The sequence below is a fragment of the Hippocampus guttulatus genome, chromosome 4 (assembly GCF_054856545.1).
Source record: "Hippocampus guttulatus isolate MCC_2025c chromosome 4, RoL_Hgut_1.0, whole genome shotgun sequence".
In the NCBI taxonomy this organism is placed as follows: Eukaryota; Metazoa; Chordata; class Actinopteri; order Syngnathiformes; family Syngnathidae; genus Hippocampus; species Hippocampus guttulatus.
Genome location: NC_141264.1, coordinates 13,052,949 through 13,075,256, shown reverse-complemented (window position 1 = coordinate 13,075,256; position 22,308 = coordinate 13,052,949). Strand labels below are relative to the sequence as shown.

Sequence of the window (22,308 nt, the reverse complement as noted above, 5' to 3'; positions counted from 1 at the left end):
GGATGGATGGATAATATCACTCTAGATGAGCTGAAAATGTGGGCATTGGAATTGATATGAATAGAAAGAAAAAAGAAATGTAATAATCATTATCTTTATTAGATTAGAAAAAAAACTTGGTATACTTGGCGTTGCCTTCCTCGTGCAAACTGTGATACGGTATTAGGGTGCCCAACATTTGCCCCTCAGTTTTCCCTTCGATGGTCGCTCCTGCCTGCCATGCACATTACAAGAACGTAGTGAGATCCGTCGCCCGAAACCCAGCATTACGAGCAGGGATGGCTCCATGATTTAAATTCTCTAAAGTGGTGCTGAACTGATACAGTGGGCGTCTGAGAGAATAATTGATACATATAATTTATAATTATTTACACAGATTTCTGACCGGGCTATTTGCAAAGCCCCGGTGCATCGCCATCCCTGCTTAAGGTGGGCACATGAACTGCACGGGAAGTGGGGCGGGGGCGTTATTTACACTCTAAAAACACCACTTTGTTTCTTTTATTTAATTTTACGAACTCTGTTCGTGCTCCTAGTCAATAGGCTTTCCATGCGTCTTTGTGCGCTGTCAGGGCCCCCATGGCCCGCCCGTAGCGATGGGGCTTACTGCCGTAAGGAAGAAACAGTCACAGATCCAAAGCTCGAGTGAAATGATCACACAATTGTCCACGGGCTGCAGTGATCATCAAAGTCCAGCAACGAAATCGTGTCACGTGGACTCAGCTTCATCACCAGCGGAAAAGAGTCCACTCTCGCGTACCTTCGCTCCCTCCTCCTCTTCCTCCGTCTCCCCGCCTCCTCCTCCAAGCCCCCCCCCCCCCCTCCTCCGACGTTGCTCCCCCCCTTTCATAAATCCGTTGGCGGTGGTCTGCCTGAACTATCCGACACTGTGTCGGTGTCAGTGCAGCTGTTATTGGGGCCAAGTTGGCAGCTGGCGGCGCGCGCGGCGAAACTCGGTCTCGTCTCGTCTCTCTTCGCTCGAACTGTGGAATTATGAGCACGGCACAAGCTGCATCTGTCGCCCTGTCCTGAGCCCGTGTCCGTTCCACACCGTGAGAAATTTGCATCGATCATGATGGAGACCGTAGTCCGTATTTTTTTGCTCTTCCTCCTCCACCAGGTAAGAATGCGAGCGCGGGTATGTTTGTCTTCAGTTCGCGATGTCTTTGCAAGTTTGTTCCGAACATGCACAAAGCCGACGATGCTTTGGGCTACCGTGTACATGTTCACCATGTCACCGCAACTTCTCACGGTCCCAGCAGGTAAAAGCTTGATCTGCATTCTGTATTAACAATCAAACCAGGACAAGAGATGTGGATGCGTAAATTCGAGTGAGCGTGCGCAGCTCCTTGCTCCTCAGCCCTTGTCCGCCAGTCACATCTATATTCCACTCAGACACCAACTTGAACGTTCCTTTGCCTCTTTCTGGCACGGAGGAAAGAGAAGGACCAAGTGAGTGAGGGGGCGCGGGCTGTCAAAAGAAGCAGAACCAGGGAGTTATAGCTGACTGCTGTATTTGTTGCATCCCCTTGGGTATTTCATTCGCTCCTCAACGAAAGAGTCTCTTGGGATGCTGAATAGTCTTAATTTTCCACTGTGATGGAGCCGCTCTCCTGTTTGATCTGATCTTAAAGTAAGTACATAAATAAATAGGAAAAGGCACCCCGAGTTGTCTTTGGAGAGGTATTAATGTGACGGCAGGGAAAAACAGAGTTGGCCTCAGTTTTAAAAGTTCAATTCTGAGGTTGTCTTGCTTGACAATGACCACTGCCCTGACCTTTGACCTCCTAGCTCATAGTTTAGCATACACTATGGCGATCAATGAAACACTTTTTCATGCTCTGGTAAAACTATACCTGCACTCCGTGGACACCAACAATCCAAATGTCTTCTTTGACAAATTTCTTCTTGTTTGACAAGAACGTTAGTTTTGATGTTGTCAGAGAAACCGGAGGCTTTCAAAGCAGAAATCTGCTTACATACTCATGTGCATCGTACAAGCATGAATAACAATGAACTGCATACATTGTTCATTATTGTTCACTTTTTTGAACACGTCGATCAACTTTGTCGAAACATTTGTGGAGATCAAAACGGAGCTGTGTTCTTTTTATTCCTGCAATACATATACATGACATGGAATGGGATGTACCTGGAATCCACTTCCCAGAAACACATTTCAATAGGCTCAATAGTAGATACAGTACACCCGATCCATTTTTTTTTAGTGGTGTACATTTGTAAGACACCTGTTGAACATTGTTTTACATGACTGCACGTTGTACTTAATTTTATAGCTCAAGAGTGTAAATAGAAACTGTAAGATCCTTGATAAATCAGCATAATTCCCCAGTAAATCTGATCATTACATGAATCATTTACACAATCACTTCAGAGCTCTGCAGTCTACATCGTCACATTTTTTTGCATTGGTGTTGACAAAATGCATGCAAATACTCTTCCACTTGCACCAGGGTTGCCAACTTGTCTTCTTTTTCACAAACCATATAAATACCGGGTAGTCAAAATGGGATCAAATGAGATTATTTATAGAATCTATTATTGTAAAGTCCCACTGCAAAATAAGCCATGTACATACGTTTTCATCTTCTCTGTTATGAATCCTTGTTTTTTTCCAAATGAAAGGCTTAATAGTCTCACAGCGCGGAGCACCGGTTCGGAAAATGCTCAGCACAGCTGGGAGCTGCAGGTGGAAGAATCTTTCCCACCTCTCTTTTTTTTACCCTTCCGAGCCCGACTGCGATTCAAATTCATTTACCCCCTTTTGTTCATCTTGCGTACCGCATTAATGTTTCACATTTTTAAGACTTTAGGATTTTAATCACAGTTTAAATCCTGCGCTTGTACTTCGCCATTGGAAGATATGCACTTCGTAGGCATGTTGCTCAATGGGCTGTTAAAGGTCCTGTTTGAGGCATTGCATGCACAGCGAGTGGAGAGAAATGGAGTGTGTGATGGGGAAAGAATAATTCAAAACAGTTACTCTTGGATGGGGCAGGCGACGTGACACAAACATACAACTATATACCAAAAACACTCACTCTTCATTATGGTACGGCTCACTTCCATTTTGTCTTGTGCTGGATTTTCATTGCATGGTTCAAGTGACACAAAGATGAACTGTATAGCTACCAATGCGACCGTGGCGTCATCGGACAGATCCGTGATACCGATGTGAGTCTGATGTCATCAAAAATGCAAATAATGTACATGGCGAACAGAAGAAGCAAATCAAAGTTGCACGGACAATTAAAAAAAGGGGGAAAAAATTGCCTACGGCAGCCAGTGGGGTGATGCTGAGGTTACCTGCTGTGTGCACATTTCACCTGTTGAGAAAGTACAGAGCTGTTGGTTATGGGGCACATGAAGGTACATGCAAATGTACAAGTGCCGGAAAGTGTAAATGTGTGAATCCTGTCTAAGAGGCTGTTCACAGGTGCTACAATGCCTAAAAAATCATTTGCCAGCAGGTACGACTGTGAATGTGCATCTAGTTTTGAAACGGTTACTTTGTCATTTTTATATCTATTTGCAGCCATAAATTACAGCCTTTTTCAAATGACAAAGAGGGATGTTGAGTCAATACGTGCACCTTCTGCTTCTCTGCAGTTTCCCCACTATGAACCTCATCCATGTAACCATGCCTTGTCGGTGACAGGTCACAATGAATCATTTTTGCCACAACCTCTGGCAGCTTATTCCTCCTGAGAAGACTTGTGTGTGGGATCCGTGTCCTTTCAGGCCTGCGGTCTACCCGTGTGCTTTTTTTACTCCTGTTTTTTTTTGGGGGGGGGGGCTGTTACACAGGAACAGTGTGATGAGCTACAAAGGCTTACGACGATGCTAATGAGAAACACCAGTCATTATGGCGGGATGAGTTCTTTCATCCTTTCAACTCAACTCCACATACAGTAGTGTGTATACCATACTGTGCATCAGCCTCAATTGCCTTTGATGTATATATATATATATATATATATATATATATATATATATATATATATATATATATATATATATATATATATGTAATGCTATAATGGAAAGACAAGTCTTTACATATATGTATGTTAAATTGTTTACAACTATTAACCAAAGAGATGTCAAAACAAGGTACTCTCCTAAAAAATACGGTGTGCTATTTACTGTGTGCTGTGCACATAATATATGCGTGATTTAAGGCCGTGCTGCATGCTCTTGTGCTCAGGGTGGCCAGTTGGTATTCAACAGTACAAAAAAAAAAGAAGGAATGCTGAATGGAACAAAATTTAAATAAAGTGTTGTAGTGATTAGATAAATGTTGCCTGGAAGAGTTAAGTCAATGTGGAGTGCTATATAGATCCAGCTTAACTTCCTCTAGCTGGTGAAATCGAAAGCCAACCGAGACTGAGACAACAGTAGATTTCTGGTTTCTTAGTTTTCTTTGTGTAATCCTACTCACCATGTCTGACCTACACATCAGTGTTTTTCAATGTCAACATGTTTTTTGTAAAAGTAAGGAAGTAAATAAATAAACAAAAGACCTTTTTGCAACACAGCTAAGAGGTGTGCAATGAATTGATTATCCTGGCCGTTCCATGCATATACAATAAGTTTTTCCTCTGTTGACAGGAGAGCTGTAACTTGGGTTGATGTTTAGCCGTAGGTTTCCTTGCGAGAGTGCTTGAGCATCAGTGAGCTGTGATACGCTGTAAGGTCAAACGCTTTCTTAACTCAATGCGGGAAGGTGTGACCTTTTGAAGTAAAAGCAAAAAAACAAAAACACTTCTTCCATCTTGTACCCTTTGACAAAGCTACCTCTATCACCTGAGGTAGGGAGTAAGTGGATGAGCGGAGAAGGTGGAATGAAGACGTGAGAGTCATGATTAAAGTAAATATGTACCCTTAGCGTTCCACTAGAATATGCTGGAAGTGACCTAATCATGCAAAACGCCAATGAACATTGCGCATTGAGATCCTAAAACATGCCAAGTGAGAGGGAAAAAAAACTAAGAGAGAAAACGCTGGCTGGATTAATGGCTTATTTGTGAGGAGCCATAGGAGAGGACATGGAGGATTTTAAATTCATGTGTGAAGGACAGAGCAGTGAAATGCTGTTGCTCCAGTTGATCACGCTTTCATCTCAGGTCATTGTCCTCTTGTCAGTTTTGTTGTCAGACAAGCACATGAACAAGCCCCCGATAAAGGTGACATACTGGAGAAGCCAAAGTAAAGAAAAAAATGAAATATAATCCCCTGAAAATGTGTGTGAGACATAGATTCTTGCTTCGCACCCCTTTCGCCGTCTCACACTTTTGTCCCCTTCAGCCACCTGTGACAAACACCCCCTGTAATCCATTGCACATATTCATGAGGCGCCCACCCTCTTTGTTAGGCCCCCCCCCCCACTCTTCTCCTGCAACGTGCACAAGTCTCCATTTGGCAGTTGGCATTCTTGTTTTTGTTTTTAAACCATGCTTTATTTTTCATTCTCTCAATGCCGTGTTTGGTGTGCGTAAAGCTGCCAGCGACACACTAAGACTATTTGTGTAAAATAGTTCCATCAATTGAGTTTGGGGCAATTTAATGATTAATTACATTTTTAAAAGAATACTTTTAAAAATGTTTTTAAAAATAATATTAATTTTAAAAATAGTTTTGACGCAAGATTGTTATTTTGAGCTGCTTCTTTTATATTGAACAGTAAAATGCCGTCCAAAGGTGGTGTGATGTCATCAGAGATCATTGGATGCCATCCGTAATCGAACAGAGATGGTTGAGCAACAATTATTTGCACACAATTCATCTAATTCTTAAGGATCAATTAATCTACTGCTATGCCCAGCCTGAGCTCAAACATACCGATTGACCCATTGAGTCTACCAAAGTTGTTATCCTTAATATTAGCGTGTAGTCTTCCTCAAAGTTGCACACTGTTCCCGCTGACCTGTGTATGCCATTTCTCATGAATTAATCCACTGTGATTGTTTAATTTTCCTCGTATTAATCTTCCATTCCATACCAAATAGTTCTGTCTGTGTTATTTAACAGATGATTCAGGGTTCATCTCAAGTGCAAATTCGGACTTGAAGAAAGTAAACAGGGCTTGATTTGAAAAGCGTGCGCTAGCCGAGAATGATAAATCTTATCTTTGAAGCTCGAGATAATAGCTAGATGCATCATTATCACCTTGACTTTAACGCTGCAGTGTGCCTTTTTTGCACGTGTGAATGTGACTGTGATGTGAATGCTTTTGAAGGCAACACGCTCACGTTTGCATTCTCTCCCGCACTTTGTTCGGCAAGCGTCTCTGTGAAGCAATCACATCCTTCTCTGTTGTTAAACAGAACTGAGAGTTGAGCGCTCAAGAAATCACTCCAACACCCATTTCATCCACTTGTTTGTCTGCACAGTGTTTCTCAGCACCCCCCATCTCATTATCTTTGTCAAACCCAGCCCACAATCACACCTTTTGCAAAACTATTTCAATATTTTGCTTGGTAGAATTGTCACAAAGCTGAATAGGTTTTTTTTACAACTCATTTCGACATGTGCTTTTCTCCATCACATTTTAGTTGTTTATCTCTCTATCCAACTCTTAAAACTCTTTCCTTCCTACATGCTGTACCGATGGTGTAGCCTAGATGGCGACAAAGTGCCAGTTATTATTTGCAAGCCTTCACCAGCATAGGTGCCACACAAAGATCAGTCGAATATACAATTTAAATGTTTGATATGACGTGTGCACGTTTTGGCGCAGTTTTATTTTTATGCGTGTACAAGACCGAATGGCTGTCAGGGTAAGTGAACTGGACGCTGAGTATGCACAGCAGTATATGAGTCGGTAAGCATAAGGGGGGGGGGGGGGGGGTCCTCAATTAGGACAGCACTTTCCACCTCATGTCAGCATGCGAGGGGAATAAAAGGTTTTAAAGGGCTTTTTCTGCTGCCATAAATTCAGCTGTCATCAAAATCATTCTATATGCAGTTTTATGGAGTTGTATTAATTGATTGAATTTTGAAGTTACACTGTTTGCACCAATAGAAATGTGTTTATTCAACTTTTAGACATCAAATGTTTATGTGATTTTAAATGTTTCTTTTGAATTTTGTCCAACTGGGACATAAAAGTTTGGCTGATTGCTCCGTAAAAAATGACCTAAACTATGCTGGTGAGAGAGTAATCTTTATGATGTGACGATACAGAAGTAATTTGTTGGATTTATTCAAGGTGCAGACAGACAGATTCTGAGCTCTGTACGTGTGTGGTGTCGTTCTTTTTTTGTAGACAATGCAACTTTACTGTACTGAACTTAAAAGGAATGAGAAGACATACTTCCACTGGCCGGGAAGCAAGTTGGCACAACAGCGCAAACACCCGTACCCAACAGTGCATGTCTTTAAATATACAAAAAGAAAGAAATAAAACTCCACCCGTGTGCACCAGTTAGACCGGCATGAAAATAAGGTCCAGTGTGTTTGCTTCAGGACAGTGATGGCTATTAACATATGCAAAGAAACTGTGTTAGATTGAACTTGGATGTTAAGTTTTCACAGACATGACCCACAGACGTGTTAATATCTTTGATTACACTTGTCTTGTTTCTTTTTCACCTGTCACTTTTTCACTGGAAGTATTTTATTGTCCAGTCTGTCACCATAAATACCTGTACATGTCAGGTTCAACTGTATATTTTCCTTTCTGCCTGTACAGACTAACACTTTGAGCAAAAGATGATCACACTTTAAAGAGATACTTGTCAAAAGGAGAGTGGCCCAAGAAACTCAATGAACAAATTTGTATTGCAGACCTCAAGCTATTGCATCATAAATTCAAACGATTAAAATAAGCAGGTGCATCTGGAGGGATTTCAGTCAACGGGCTACAATTTCTCAGGGAAAAATATGGGAGCAGTACTGATAGTCAAGATGAATCTGGCTTTGGGAGAGCCCTATTGAGGGGAGTGCCCTCATCTCCATATATCAATGAGAAAGACTACATTTGAAATGACCCTTTTTTCCCCCAAACAAATTAAGTTGTCTTATAGACTTGGAATCAGACCCTCTTTGTAACTCAACCCCTCGAGACATGACCTTGCGAAGGGTGTCATTCCGTCATGATTATCTGAGCACTGCACAGAATAGATTTGATTTTCATTAGATTACATTTGTTCTCTGTGACATTCTCTTTGCATGCTTTCTGGACACAATTTTCCACTCAGGTGGCCCCCATACAGACGCCTTGCATTTATCATGCTACACGTGTTGTCTTGCAGTGTGGCCAGTCATCACAGCATTTATGGTTATAGCCTCCCTGAGGCTGTCCAATCTAAAGAAGACTTTTCTACATAAAGTCCCACCGCGAATTGTGCACCACTGACATGTGATTGAAACTATATAAATTAGAACGAGTCTAATGACAGAACAAACCTGGAATTGGGATTTTGGGAACCAAAGCCACACTCAAAATTGATTACACTCTCTTCTTTTATCAGAAAAAAAACCTTCTTCCATTTTTCATTCTTTAATAATCTGTAGTAGAAAAATATGAATTTTAACAGACTGAAAATATTTGAAACTTGACCTTTAAGATTAAGATATCCTTTATTTGTTTTACAGACAGATGCGCTCATTGACCTCATGTTACGTCGCGAGGGTTGCTAATAGCATTTTGTCAGAGAGACAATAAATCGATGTGTTTGGGTCGGACTTCATTCATAAAAATTATTTTACACCGAGATAAAAGTTAGGTTTCAAGAGTAAATAGGAAAAGAAAAACAACCCCCAAAATCTAACAATGTCATCATCTTTTTCTTATCTTTTTGTGGCGATGATGAAACCACGCATTTCCCAACATGCTTGTAAATAGCTGTATATAATTGTATGGCATATACATTCAAAGGTTGGCTTAAGCAATGAACCAGTAGTTGGGTGTCTGGACATGAGCTGTGACCGATATCAGCTCGTGAATGAATGTGCATTCTGGTACCGCTTGTGAAAATAAAATAAATGTAGAGCATTGGCAACTGTCTCACCTTTAAACACAAATGAGGGTGTAAAATTATATTTAACTAAACCAGGAAGGTTAAGGGTCTTTGTCCATCCATCCAGCCATTCTCCGATCCACTTTATCCTCACAAGGGTCGCGGGGGGCGGGGGGGTGGGGTGCTGGAGCCTATCCCAGCCGTCTTCGGGCAGTAGGCGGGGGACACCCTGAACCGGTTGCCAGCCAACCAGAGGGGGTGTTTGTCTTTTTTATTTTTTCTTGGGGGGCAGGAAGCAGGCAGCAGGAATATTGTCAAAACTACTTTTATCCCAAAAGACCAAAAAGGCAAACATAGTATTGGCATGTATCAAAATACGAAATTAACAAAGTCCAGGACCAAGGTTCATTGTAACATTGAACAAACTCACAACTAAGGGAAAGAAAAATGAATTACCAAGACTCCTAACAGCAACATACAACAACAGAGACAATTAACCAACAAAGACAGAAAGAAATCAGGGAACTAAATACAAGCAAACTGATGAGACAATGAGGGACACCCGAAAAAAACTCGAGTGGCAAAGAGAGCTCGTTGGTAAACCCCAGTAAATGGGCTGTCGAGATCATGTGCAACAAAAAAAACAAAAAAAAAAAACTAAAAGAGCAGGACATTAAAAAGTACACACACACACACACACACAAACACACACACACAAAGCATGACAAACCTAACTACATCTAATCAAAACACAGGTCATGATAGCCCAAGTGTTGATTCTATTATTTATTTTTATTTCCATGTAATTGTTTTCAATGTCATGAGCACCAATGATATATTGCTTTCACTGTGCATGTGGAGGATGTTGTGATTGTTCTTTTCTTGTTAGAATGTAGCATTAGCCAAAAAGCTAAAAGGACTATGGGAGCAAACAGTAAGACAGTGTATGATTTACTTGTCTCCAAATGTCAAATAATGTCCTTAAGAACAAATTTAAAATTTATGTTATTTTGCATGAAATAATTTGAGGTCATTTCAGTCGGGAGAGTCCGCTCATGGTTGAACTTAACCGTCAAACAAATGTGATTTCACTGCTCCACTGCCTTTCTTGTGTATTCTTGGCACACCTGTTCCCTTTCCTCATTTCTGCTTCCTGAGATTGTTGCACAAATTGACCCAACAACCTCAATTTGGTGTTGTTACCTTCAGAGATCAACACTTACGGCAACATTAACCATACATGACAAAACAAACCATTCTAAATTCAACACAAACCACATCTCCTATTTGAAAAAAAAAAAAGAAAAAGAAAAAAAATACAGCCAGCTTGTCCTTTTCCAGCCCTTAATGGCCATAACAATCACATTACCTTCAGTATACTGTACTTCTGAATATGTTTTCAAAATGTCATCATTTGTTGTTGTGCCTTTCAAATCTTACTGGTTGAAGACACTGAGATAAAATGTCTTATGAAATTATGTTACACTGTATAACTTTGGTATCCAGCCCCATTAAAGTGAAATATGGCCTGCAAGCATTTCTCTCACGTACATTTAGGCTGACCGACCTCGCTCTCATTGCTTGTCCATCACTCGGCCATGTATCCCTCAGCTCATTAGTTGCCATCACACAACATCCACCTTTGTGCAATTTTCACACGTGGCTGCACTCATCCACGCTGTCGGTGAAAAGAAGGAAATGTGTTTCTTAGGTGAAAGCTGGCTGCTGTCAGCTCCTCTATGGGACCTGACATCTGGTTAGAATTTTGATCCAGCTGTGAAAGTTCAAGTCACAGGCACACAGAAAAAAAAACTAAAAACTTTTTTCCCTGCTCCTCTTCTCTGTTTTATCCATTCATCCATCACTCCTTATCCTGTCCATGGCAACAGGGAGGCTGGAGTTGGCCTGTTGGTTATACGCAGAACTGATCACCTGTCAATTACAGGACAGATGCTGACATTCAGTTTCCCATGGTACAGTTAAGATTAGTCTTGCACTTCCACTGCAGTGTGTGTAGGCGGGAATGCTTAAAAGCTGTGTCAGCTCTGTGAATTATGTGACCCCATACCAGTCTTGTGTATTATCACCTGAAGGTGATACTTCAGTAAAAGTGGTAGAATGTTATTCGAGTGAAAGGCTTAATGTAGCTGACATTTGGTAAGTATCAAAATTAGGTTTCTGATATGTCATTTATTGGAACCAAAAATACAAGTATTGAGCGGTGAGCATTTTAACAATGTTTTCATTTATCCATCCATTTTCTGAGCCGCTTATCCTCACAAGGGTCTCGGAGCGTGCTGGAGCCTATCCCAGCCGTCATCGGGTAGTAGGCGGGGTACACCCTGAACTGATTGCCAGCCAATCGTAGTGTTTTCATTTATTTTTAAAAATATTTCATCCATTTAGTGTACTTCAGTGGTGTCGTTCAAGAAAAGTGTGTTGACTGGATGAGCGAGCAATGTTAGCCTGGCTATCACGTCACGCTGGTGTCTGCTGACCTCAGTGGGAAGGAACGACAGATATATAAAAACATATATTTTGCTTCGGAAATGTGTCATCAAAGTTGCCAGAAATGTAAATGATCAAGTAAAGTACAAAAAATGTTACTTAAGTTCAGTAAAGTATTAATAATAATCATAATACATTTTATTTAAGCATTTTTATAACACTCAAGGACACTTTACAAGAGCAAAAACAATAAAACCACAGATAAAATTATAAATAAAAGAAGAGATGTATTTAAATTGAATATGCAATTTTGAATGGGTGGGTTTTGAGACGGGATATGAATGTGGGAAGAGAATCAATATTACGGATGTTGGGTGCAAGTCGTGGGTATTCCTACTCCCTTACATGACACATACCTGTACATACAAGTCGTGTAACTCACCCGTTGATCAAACCAAGAAAATCAACATGCCTTCCAACAGTGCATTATGCTGACAGTGGCTGCAAATAAGAAATGCCTTTAGAATCCCCATTGTGTCACGATCCATGGGATTTTTAAAAGGTCCATTTTGTTGGCTTTCATTTCACTTCAGTCTTTTGTACGGAAGCATACCACTGTGACCAGCATCCCGTGAATGTGTGCTGAAATGACTGCTCGGGTTGGTCATTTTGGTACCTTTTGCGATGGAAACAGAAGAAAATGACTGAGCCAAACAGTCCTGCTTGGTGGAAACAAGACCATAATACAGTAAATATTCTCTAGTACGGACTTGTGTTTGCGCTGTCCAATTTGTCCTGATAACAGAAATTCCTCTTTTGGGAAATGAGTATGGTACATGTCCTTTATGAACCTGCAAGTATGTTGACAAAATGCACGTTTAACAACACAATCAATAAAATACAAAAATATATTGTCCAAAAACTGTTTATATAACAAAAACTGCAATACAGGTGCATCTAAAAAAAAAAACACAACAGTAAAATACATACAGTATTTTAATGTTTATTTTTTGTTTCTGTCTTGGGAAAAAAAATTGTATTTTGGATTGTTTTGTTGGATGCATTCTTTGGTTTATGACAATGTTTGCCTGCGTGTCATACAGTTTTCTTGCTATTTGCAAGTAACTGTCCCGTTGATCACCGATGTCTGGTAATTCTTGTGCATACTGAGGGATTTTTGTTTCCATTTGCATTGCTTCCTTGCTGGATGGTGGCTTGTCATCAGGAGTTGAATCGATGCCTTGTTGTTTAAAGTTTCGTAGATTTGCGTCTTTCCGACTCCAAGTGTCTGCTGGATCTTTTTAACTTTGTGTCCAGCCTCGCTCAAACGGATGCATTTCACTCGCTCCGCTCCAGTTGTTACAGTTCTTCTACGTTTCGATGCAATGATCTACACGACGTAAGTGAATAAAGTTAAAATCTTTCGCAAGAATTCCGGGGATGGGAATATTTACTGTATTGCCATTTTTTGTGCATATTTTATACCTTACGTGTCATTAAATCTTGCAAGACTTGAGAAATGTTATCTTGTGTTTGCACATACATTTTATTATGTTCCTCAGCCTGGAAAATGCTAATGTTGATCACTCAGTAAAGATATTAAATGCACAAGCCAGTCAGTTTTATGACATATTCCCTTGAGGTAACATGCTCCATTTTTATTCACTGAAACTCAGTGTTGCAATATCCATGAATTGCACTTTAAGCAAAAGATATTTTGAACACAGACTGCAGCAATGCACACAGCAAACTGGAAACGGAAACTACAGTACAACAATACTCAGAAGCATACATTCCTTGTGAAAAGCAACTAATATGACTGCAACTTACAAAGTCACTTGGTTGGGAAACTTTTCTTTCTCCTGCAGAATGTCTTTGTTCATTTATAATACCCACCATTTGGCAAAGCACGCACCAGGAGGGTATTAAAGCAGGAAATCATGATACACAAACTATTATTGTGTACATTCTGTTTAACTGTTATTACTGTAATGCGCTTTGGTACAGCTGGAACTGTTGTGAAAGCGCGATATAAATAAAGATGTATTGTAGTTTATTGTACTTTATGTTTCTATGACGTTAATACTGCAGAGCAAGGATGTCAAACTCATATTTATCACGGGCCACTCAGTGCTTCCAGCTTTCCGCAGATGGTGAAACCAAATCAATGTTTAAATGTCCCATCGTATGAAATCAATATATAGATTACTAGTTTTGAAATCAGAAGTCATGCATTGTAGCAAACTACTATTAAACTACTACTCAATTAATGTTCAAGTTACTGTCAAAAGGGTAAAAACAAATTCTTGGTACATCTATCTATGTCTCTCTCTCTCGCTATATATCTATCTATCTATCTATCTATAGGGGTGTTCACACGGCAACATTTGGTCCGGTGCTACGCCGGGGCTGCCCCAGTAGAGCGTTCACACGTGCAAATTAGCTCCGGCGTAGCCCCGGAAAACAGCTTACACCGGACCAAATTTGATCCACCTCAGGGAGGTGGTTTAAAAATTTGCTCCGGAGCAAATGCTTGTTTGCGAAGCAGCACCGGTGTAAATTTGCACGTGTGAATGCAACTGGGTTAAATTTGCTCCAGAGCAAATGCTTGTGAAGAATTTACGTACGGCGAGAATGCGTTGCTTTCGCGCTCTGTCGGACTTCCGTCATGTGTTTGTTTAATAACGACACAAGACTTGGCTGGTAACTTCTTTCCTTTTGTAGGAGACTGGACTGTCTCGGAGTTGTTGGTGTAGTTTGTTCCTTTGTTGTGTGTTCACAACCCCCCGCCCCCCATATAATTTATTTTGTGATTTCCTCTCTTGATTTTCTGTTTGGCGCATTACGTGTTTGCTTTTCTGAGTGTCATTGAAGTCATCGTTGATTTACGTTTTCGGGGGCGGTCACTCTTGAGCAGAAGGCACGGAGACCGAGAAGGAGAAGGACGTGCCTGTCCAGTAGTCACTTGAGTTGTGTAAACGTTTTAAAAACAACCAACACGACAGCTCATTTGTTTTCTGTCGTTTTGCTCCGCTGCAGAAACTGCCGTGTGAACGCAAGTGGGGCTGCACCGACGCTGTGCCAGTGCAGACACGCTCAGCGGCTTTGTACGTGTGAACACTCCACACAATTTGCTGCGGTGCAAAATATATCGCAACAAAATACATCGGTGCAGCGCCGGAGCAAATGTGTGCCGTGTGAACACCCCTTATCTATATCTATATCTCTCTCTCGCTCTCTCTCTCTATATATATATATACTGTATATGACAGTTTATAATTTTGGTACATATTTTAATCAGGGTTATGGAAGTTGACACACATAATTTGGTTTCGTAGGCCACATAAAATGATGTGTGGTGCTGGATCAGGCCCCCAGGCCTTGAGTTTGTACTATTTTGATTGTCAATTAAAAAAACAATAAAATAAAATAAAACATTTTTGTTGATGGTGGGCTGGAACAAATTCACAGCATTTGTATTTATTTCAGTGGGAAAGTTTGATTTGAGATAGAAGTGCTTTGAGTTACGATCGTAGTGATGGATCAGACACATCAGTCAAAAACACCGCTGCACACAGCTTTTGCCCATCTTTTCCTTCCATTCTCTGCCAACCTTGGTTTATTTACTGGCAACATGGTTCAAATTATTTTTCGATATATATATATATATATATATATATAGATATATAATGTTGTGATTACACTATACTAATCCTTGACTACTTGTGGCCCTCACTCCTTATTTTGTCGTTTGACACTGCGTGCTTCCTAATCCCATCACCCCTTTCGCCAGCCAACTTTCAATATGTACTCTGCCCATCTTCGCTTGTTTTTAATCACTTATTTTCAGTCACACTCTCTCTCTCTCTTTTTTTTTTTTTTTTTGGTTCAACTATCTGCATTGCATATCCGCTCCACCAAATGGTTCGTCAATAGAGCGGAACCTCTTGGGTCAAACACAATCTGTTCCGGGATGATAAAACTGCTTTACCTCCCATATAATATAATAATATATATAGAACCATCTGAGTAAGGGTCGAACTGCACCCATTCTAAATTATGTTCTGAACTATACAGGCAATGGGAACAGTTTAACGTTCTCAAGTGTAGAAACAAGTTAACTGCCGGATCACATGAATGTAAAATCAGTGAGCTGGGTTCTCACCGTGATGCCGAGTGACGTGTGGTGACAAACATAAGAAAGGATGGTGACTGAAGGCGAGTTGCGTTGCATAAAATCTTCATACATCAAACTTTATGAACTGGCATAAAGGGCATACAGTAAAAAGAAAATAACTGGTGTTGAGTGTAAAACTCAAAATCAATAAAACAGCTGCTGAACGTGACCTTTAAAGACGGGTGATGAGGTGGCAAATGTGGACAGGTATGGAATTACTTTGGAGGAAATATACTTTGATCATAGAGTCTGTTCCTTTATTATCTGACTTTATTGTAAATGTCGTCAGCCAGGTCGGAGGCACGCTTTCTCTTTCCTTACGTCCGAATAAGTTCCATTTATGGTACTATGGTTAGCGTCTTCCTGGCATTGGCTGGTGACCTGTCCAGAGTTTACATCGCACTTTGCCCAAAGTCAGCTGGGATAGACTCCAAGGACAAGCGCTATAGAAATTGGATGAATAGATGGTTCTCATTGATTTCTGGGAAAGCCGACACTATAGGTTCTATTTCAGTTAACGCTTGTTGTTGCATGTGACATGGGTAAGAATAGTTTGTCAGAAAGGTTACAAGACAAGTGTCACAAAAGATATATTTTAAATGCAAACAACAAAAGTTTCCCCTTCAAAGTAATCCCTCGGAGTCTTGATGACCCCCTCAAGCTTGGGGAAAAAGAAATTTAAAAAATCTGATGTAACCCAGCCAGGTGAGTAGCGAGGTTGCTCCAGCATCACCATATTCTTTTCTTCCAGGAACTGTCTGATGCTCAGGACACCCTGAGCAGAAGTGTCGTCATGGTCAAGTACAACTCTTGCCTCTTCTCACACACTGAAGGACGCAAAGTCTCTTTGTCAATGTGCTGATTGATTGGCTGGCCAACATTAAGGCAAACACTTGGTTTGAAATCTTTTCTGACACCTGTCCTGGAGCTTTTCTAACATGCCTTTTTTTGTTTCTTGTTTCTTTTTAAAGGTATAATGAGTTTTGCATGACACCACTGTGCCACAACTCTCACCGCTCCTCACGCACTGAACAAAGAAAATGCTTCAGATTCACATTGGCATGTATGGGTCATTTAAATGTAGCAATGTGGCGCTACGCTATCCGCACTCCACCTTCGTAGATGGGTATTTGGTTCATAATCCTGATTACATGCCAAGTTTGGAGTTGGAGCCTCATTCCCTTCAATTATTAACATGCCACCCTTTTCATTTGAAAATGTATAAACATGTCTCTTTCTGAATGGTGGTGCATCTTTTAATGATTTTTGCAAGTTCGTTTGAAGGGAAAACTTCATGGGGGAGACAACTTAAGTAGGTTGCATCCTGAGTTTTGGGATGATCATAAGAAATGTTTTTCTTCCGGTTAGTATTGGGAAACTAGTCTGTAAAATTTAGAAGCTGACAAGGACATCACGCAGCATGAAGCTATTCGGCATTCAATTCACAGAGTTGTCTGTGTGGCTGCTCAGCATCTCCCTTCAGTCTATTAGTTTAAATATGCAGAGGAAAGGAGACGGATAAAAAGGCAAGACAACAGAGAGCGAGACAAGCAGGAGTAATGATAACATGATAAAAAAGGGTGAGATGCGTGGAAAGAGGAAGCAAGTTGTTCAAAAAGAAAGAGAAGAGACGGAATTCGATAAGATGGAGCTCTGTCGAAAGACGAACGCGCGGACAGGGTCACTGAGTTGTGGTTTTAAAATAGGTCCTGACAGACTCATTTCTCACGTGTAGATTTACCCTGGCTTTTTTTTTTTTCACTGGGGGAGGACAAGAGTGAACGGCCCCTTCCACTTTCTATGAATATTCATTTGGTGTGAGTGTTGGCTGCTGTGTAGCATGATAAATTGTCTCGAAAGCAAGGGCCTGTATTTGATTCCCATCAATTCCTTCACCCCATTTTACCCGAGACTGCCGTTCATCTAATCTATGGTCCTTGTATCATCTTGCCCTCACTGCACTTGGCTCCAGATTGAAACTTCACTTCAAACTGCATTTTGGCATGTCAAATGGTTTCATGCTTTTTTTGCTTGGTAAACACAGGGCCTCATTCACCAACAGGTCTCGACAACCACTTTTTAAATAAATGTCACATTCTAGCACAGTGGTTCTTAACCTTGTGAGAGGTACAGAACCCAACCAGTTCATATGCACGTTTACTGAACCCTTCGTTAGTGAAAAACTAAAATGTGATATATATTTCTTTTTTTTACAAATTCAACACATTAAAAAAAACACATTTATTAAAAACAGAAAAAGGTAAATAAAATGACATGGCATAAGTATAGTTGTTTTTAATTGTATGCCATACTATCACGACAGTGATAAGGTGACGACTGAGCGACCTAAATTTCCCACAGCACTGATTGGACATGCAATGTAATGTGATCATCTGCAGCCAGTGATGGCCAAGCGGGCGTGTCATAACTAATTGACATGTTGAGTCGGGTGTGTCTTAACCTACACGGCAGAGGCTCCGTCGAACCCCTGAGACTAATTCACCGAACCCCTAGGGCATAGGTGTCGAACTCAGGTCTTGGATGGCCGCTGCCCTGCATGTTTTCCAAGTCTCCCTGTTGCAACACACCTGATTCAAATGGACAGGTTCGATGTCAGGCTTCTGCAGAGCTTGCTGATGATCTGATCATTTGAATCAGGTGTGTTGCAACAGGGAGACTTGGAAAACATGCAGGACAGCGGCCCTCCAGGACCTGAGTTTGACACCTATGCCCTAGGGGGTTCGATCGAACCCAGGTTAAGAACCACTAGTCTAGCATTTTATCAAGACGTATTTGGCTCCTACCAGCATTTTCTTATCGAGTGAAAATATCAGTGAATATTCTCTGATTATTCATCCTGTGAGGAAAATCAAAGTGTCAATGAGCACGTAACGGAAATAATGTTATCATAATCTTTACTTTCTACTGTTGGTTGGATGGTGGCTCCGCGATTGGCTGGTGACCAATTCATGGTCTACCCCCTTCTAGCCCAAAGTCAGTTGAGATAAGGCTCAAGCACGCCCGCAACCCGAGTGAGAATAATGGACTTGTCAGACTACTTGGCTTTTTGTCGTTCACGATGGTCGTGCTGTCAGACTACCAGATAAATGGCGCGGTGTGTCTTGGACCGAGCGAGATGACGCAATCAGCAGACCCTGCCCAATCGCTTCCGTCAGGATTCAATCTACCGGTGCAGGTCTGTCGGGGAGGCGGGACAAGCCGCTGTCAACAATCGTGGCGAGACGCGGCACAAAGGCAGACGGCGTGGAGGAAACCGATTGCCTTATTCCTGTGGTGAGTGACATCAGTGCAGTAGTGGGTTTTATTGATGTCGGAAAGTAACAGGCAGAAATGACGTCTACTGGCGTCAAGACGTACGTCCTCCGTCGTTTAAATGATTCAAATGCTGGAGTAACTCTGACCGCTCACGCATGTAAACGTGTTATTCCAAATATTTCCGAAACTTTACTCAAGGCCATAACCGAACATTGACTGCATGCAAACACGGTCATTTGCAGGGGTTGAACATTTGCCGAAGAGTAAAAATGGAACTTGTACAAGTAATTGTTAATCATGAAATGATGTTGTGAACCATTGCTTTGATATCATTTTCTGCAATAAATTCCTTTTCAGGTCGAATCTTTGAGACAGTCGAGAGTTGTCATGATGATCATCCTCTTGAGTTTCTCATCACTCATACCAGGGGTTGAGTTAAGAAGACCTTTGAGAAGTTTTCCGAACATTCAATCAGGTTCTTTGCCATAAGAACAATACACTGCTTTGGAATTCTCTTGGTTGTACTTCGGTTGAACACAACATAATCTGAGCTCAGATAGGATCTCATCCACTTCTGCCTACATAAAAAAAGATTTAGCATTCCAGCCGCACCCAATTCCAAGTTTCTATTTTCAGCTCAGATGCAAGGAGTTTGGACGTTCTCCACATGCTCGTTTGCATTTTCACCAGGTACTCTGGCTTTCTTCTAGATTCCAAAAGCAGACGTTAGGCTAATAGCACACTCTAAATTATCCATAGCAACGGTGTGAGCATGAATGGTGACTTGTCTATATGTTCCCTACGATTGCCTGGCAACCTGTCCAAGGTGTAACCTGGATCTCACTCAAAGTCATCTGGTGCAACCTTTAGCTCACCCATCGCCCAAATGAGGATAAGTGTCATAGAAAATGGAAGGATGGAACAGTGGGTCACAAATTTCACAATGTGCATCTCACTGAAATATTCTAGTGCTTTTATTAATATGTCACTAGGTCACCACAATTTTATCTGCTGTCTAACTGAATTTTACTGGCAATACCTTCACAACCCCGTGGAAGTAAAACAGTCCATTGCTCATGCCCCTCTGTTTTAAGAGGGCCCTGCATTAGTTTTCTCTGTAGGTCTTGCGTCTCGCTATTGTGCAGAAGATTTCGAGATGCAAACGTGTGTAATTTGACTTCATGAACTACTCCGCTTAATAGTTGGCTGGGAAAGATTGGCTAATGTGTGGTTAGCTATTTATTGCCATTCAAATGGTGTCATAACTTGTGCTACCTTGGAGTTCAAATGGTGTGCATTTAGGAGTCCATTAACAGAGGGTTGTCATTGGGCAGCAGAAGGTGCACACCCTGAACTGGTTGCCAGCCGATCGCAGGGCACACATATTTGGATGTTATTTTCAAAACTTTTTTGATAAGTGTACAGTATGCTTTCATCTCATTTGCGATAGACAATCTGAGAGTTTTAAAATGCTAAATAACAGTCAACAACAAAGAAGCCTGTGCATGTGTTTATATTGGGTGTCTTTGGTCTACAAGAGAGCGAAAGATTGTGAGCGGTGCTTCGAGTGTGGACAGAGAAGGATTTAAAGCAATCTTTTTTCCCTCCGGGAATCTCTTTGGGTGGAAAATTGGACTTTGTACTTGTGATTGGAAAGTATTCACACAATTCTTTGGTAGCTGGCAATGGCAGACAACTTGTGAAAGTGCATGAAGAGCTAGAAAGGAGATCACACAAGCCCAAGTGCAAACCCTAGATGTTCTTGTCTTTCTTTTTAATTTCCATTAGAAGGAGGGACTATAATATCTCTAAGTTCCGAAACAGAAGTAAATAAAAAATGAGTTACAGTAATCCCTCGCTATAACACGGTTCATCTATCATTACTTTGCTTTATCACAGATGTTCTTTCGTGTATTTTTTATTCTTTTTTTTACAGAGGATTCTCTTCTGCATCCTGATTGGCTAAGAGACTGTAGACTAATGTTAACAGTCTTGGCGTCTCATTGTTGTACAGCTTGTCAAATTTTCTCCATGGCAAACCCCACAATGTCGACAAAACGTTTTGTATTGTACTTCCAAAAACTGTCAGTTGTTTGCAAGAAAACGTTTATATTTCTGTTTTTAAAATGCATGGGTCTGAAAAAAAGTTTAATCTTTGGTTTCATTTAATAGTTATTGTATTATGTACGCAATAATTGTAAAAAATAAAGATGACTACTTCACAATGGTTTTTCTGGTTTAAAATATATTGTTATTTTTCAAAATCATGAAAAATTATACTTATCTTTTGGCCAGGTTTGCAATTAGATTAGACCAGTGGTGGACAAACTACGGCCCGCGGGCCGAATCCGGCCCGTTGGTCTTTTTAATCCGGCCCACCGAAGGTTGGTCCACAATTAAGGTTCGATGTGAATGATTGCATTCATTTCAATTGGACTTGTAATGACAGGCATTTCACCGCCAGGTGGCGCATTGACTTGAAGTTGCAGAACACGGGGGGGCGGGACAATCTTTTCGACCACCTAGTACCTCTGTATCGCTCTACTTCTACTGGTCTGATCACAACCCATCTGCAGCGATGCACAGGCTAAAATAGGTCATCAACAACACTTTTGTCATTTAAAAAAAGTATATTAATACCGTACTTTCATGCTTTTGTTCTGTTGATGTTTGATATGGACTGTCAACAAATGCAGTTTTTTTTTAATGTACCATAGCTCGTGCTGACCTGGCCCTTCTGTCAAATTTTAAAAGTCAATGCGGCCCCCCAGCCAAAAAGTTTGCCCACCCCTCGATTAGACAGAAAGACAGACAGACTGCGCTTTGGCCTGAGTTTGCCTCCTAGCACAGGGTTGAGCCCCATACCAATCACAGAACTGTCCCTCTTGATTATGGTAGTCTCTTGATGTCTCGCCCTTTCAAGGGCACCGTGACAATAGTCAGGAAACAGACGAGTATAACCCCAACATCTAGTTGCCCTTTTTAGTCTGCAGCAGGGCTCAAACTGTAATGCTCTAGTTCCCAAACCCTTACCAGTCAGCTACTACTGCCCAGAGTACTCTCACACAGGCTTTTATTGAAAATTATTCTCAGTTTCCATATATAATAATAAATAAATAAATAAACACAGGCTTATAGGACATGAAATAGTATGTGAACTTAAGACAACTACAAAGCTTGACTGGCAGAATAGGACTTTGAGGGACAGAATGAAGAATAAAATGAGATTGATGCCGTCAGCACATCCGCCAGATGAAAAGGCAAGAAAGGATGAGATGCGGTGGAAAGTGAATAGTAAATGACTGGATGAATATTTTATTTATATTTTGTATTCATTAGAGGAAGGGCATATCACTTGGGGGTTTGAAATGAGAACTTCCACAAAGGTAGAATCAACGTAGAGAACCTAATGAAAAGAATGGA

General features: G+C 40.9%; 1 protein-coding gene across 1 annotated transcript in view; it reads left to right on the top strand.

Annotated features, from left to right (window-relative positions):
* Nucleotides 1–887: 887 nt before the first annotated feature.
* Nucleotides 888–22,308, top strand: part of cdh13 (cadherin 13, H-cadherin (heart)) — a 267,321-nt gene continuing 245,900 nt past the window's right edge. Inside the window, exon 1 of the mRNA XM_086108938.1 lies at nt 888–1,120. Coding sequence (XP_085965064.1) covers nt 1,073–1,120 — 48 coding nt within the window. The 5' untranslated portion in view covers nt 888–1,072. The remainder of the gene's footprint in view (nt 1,121–22,308) is intronic.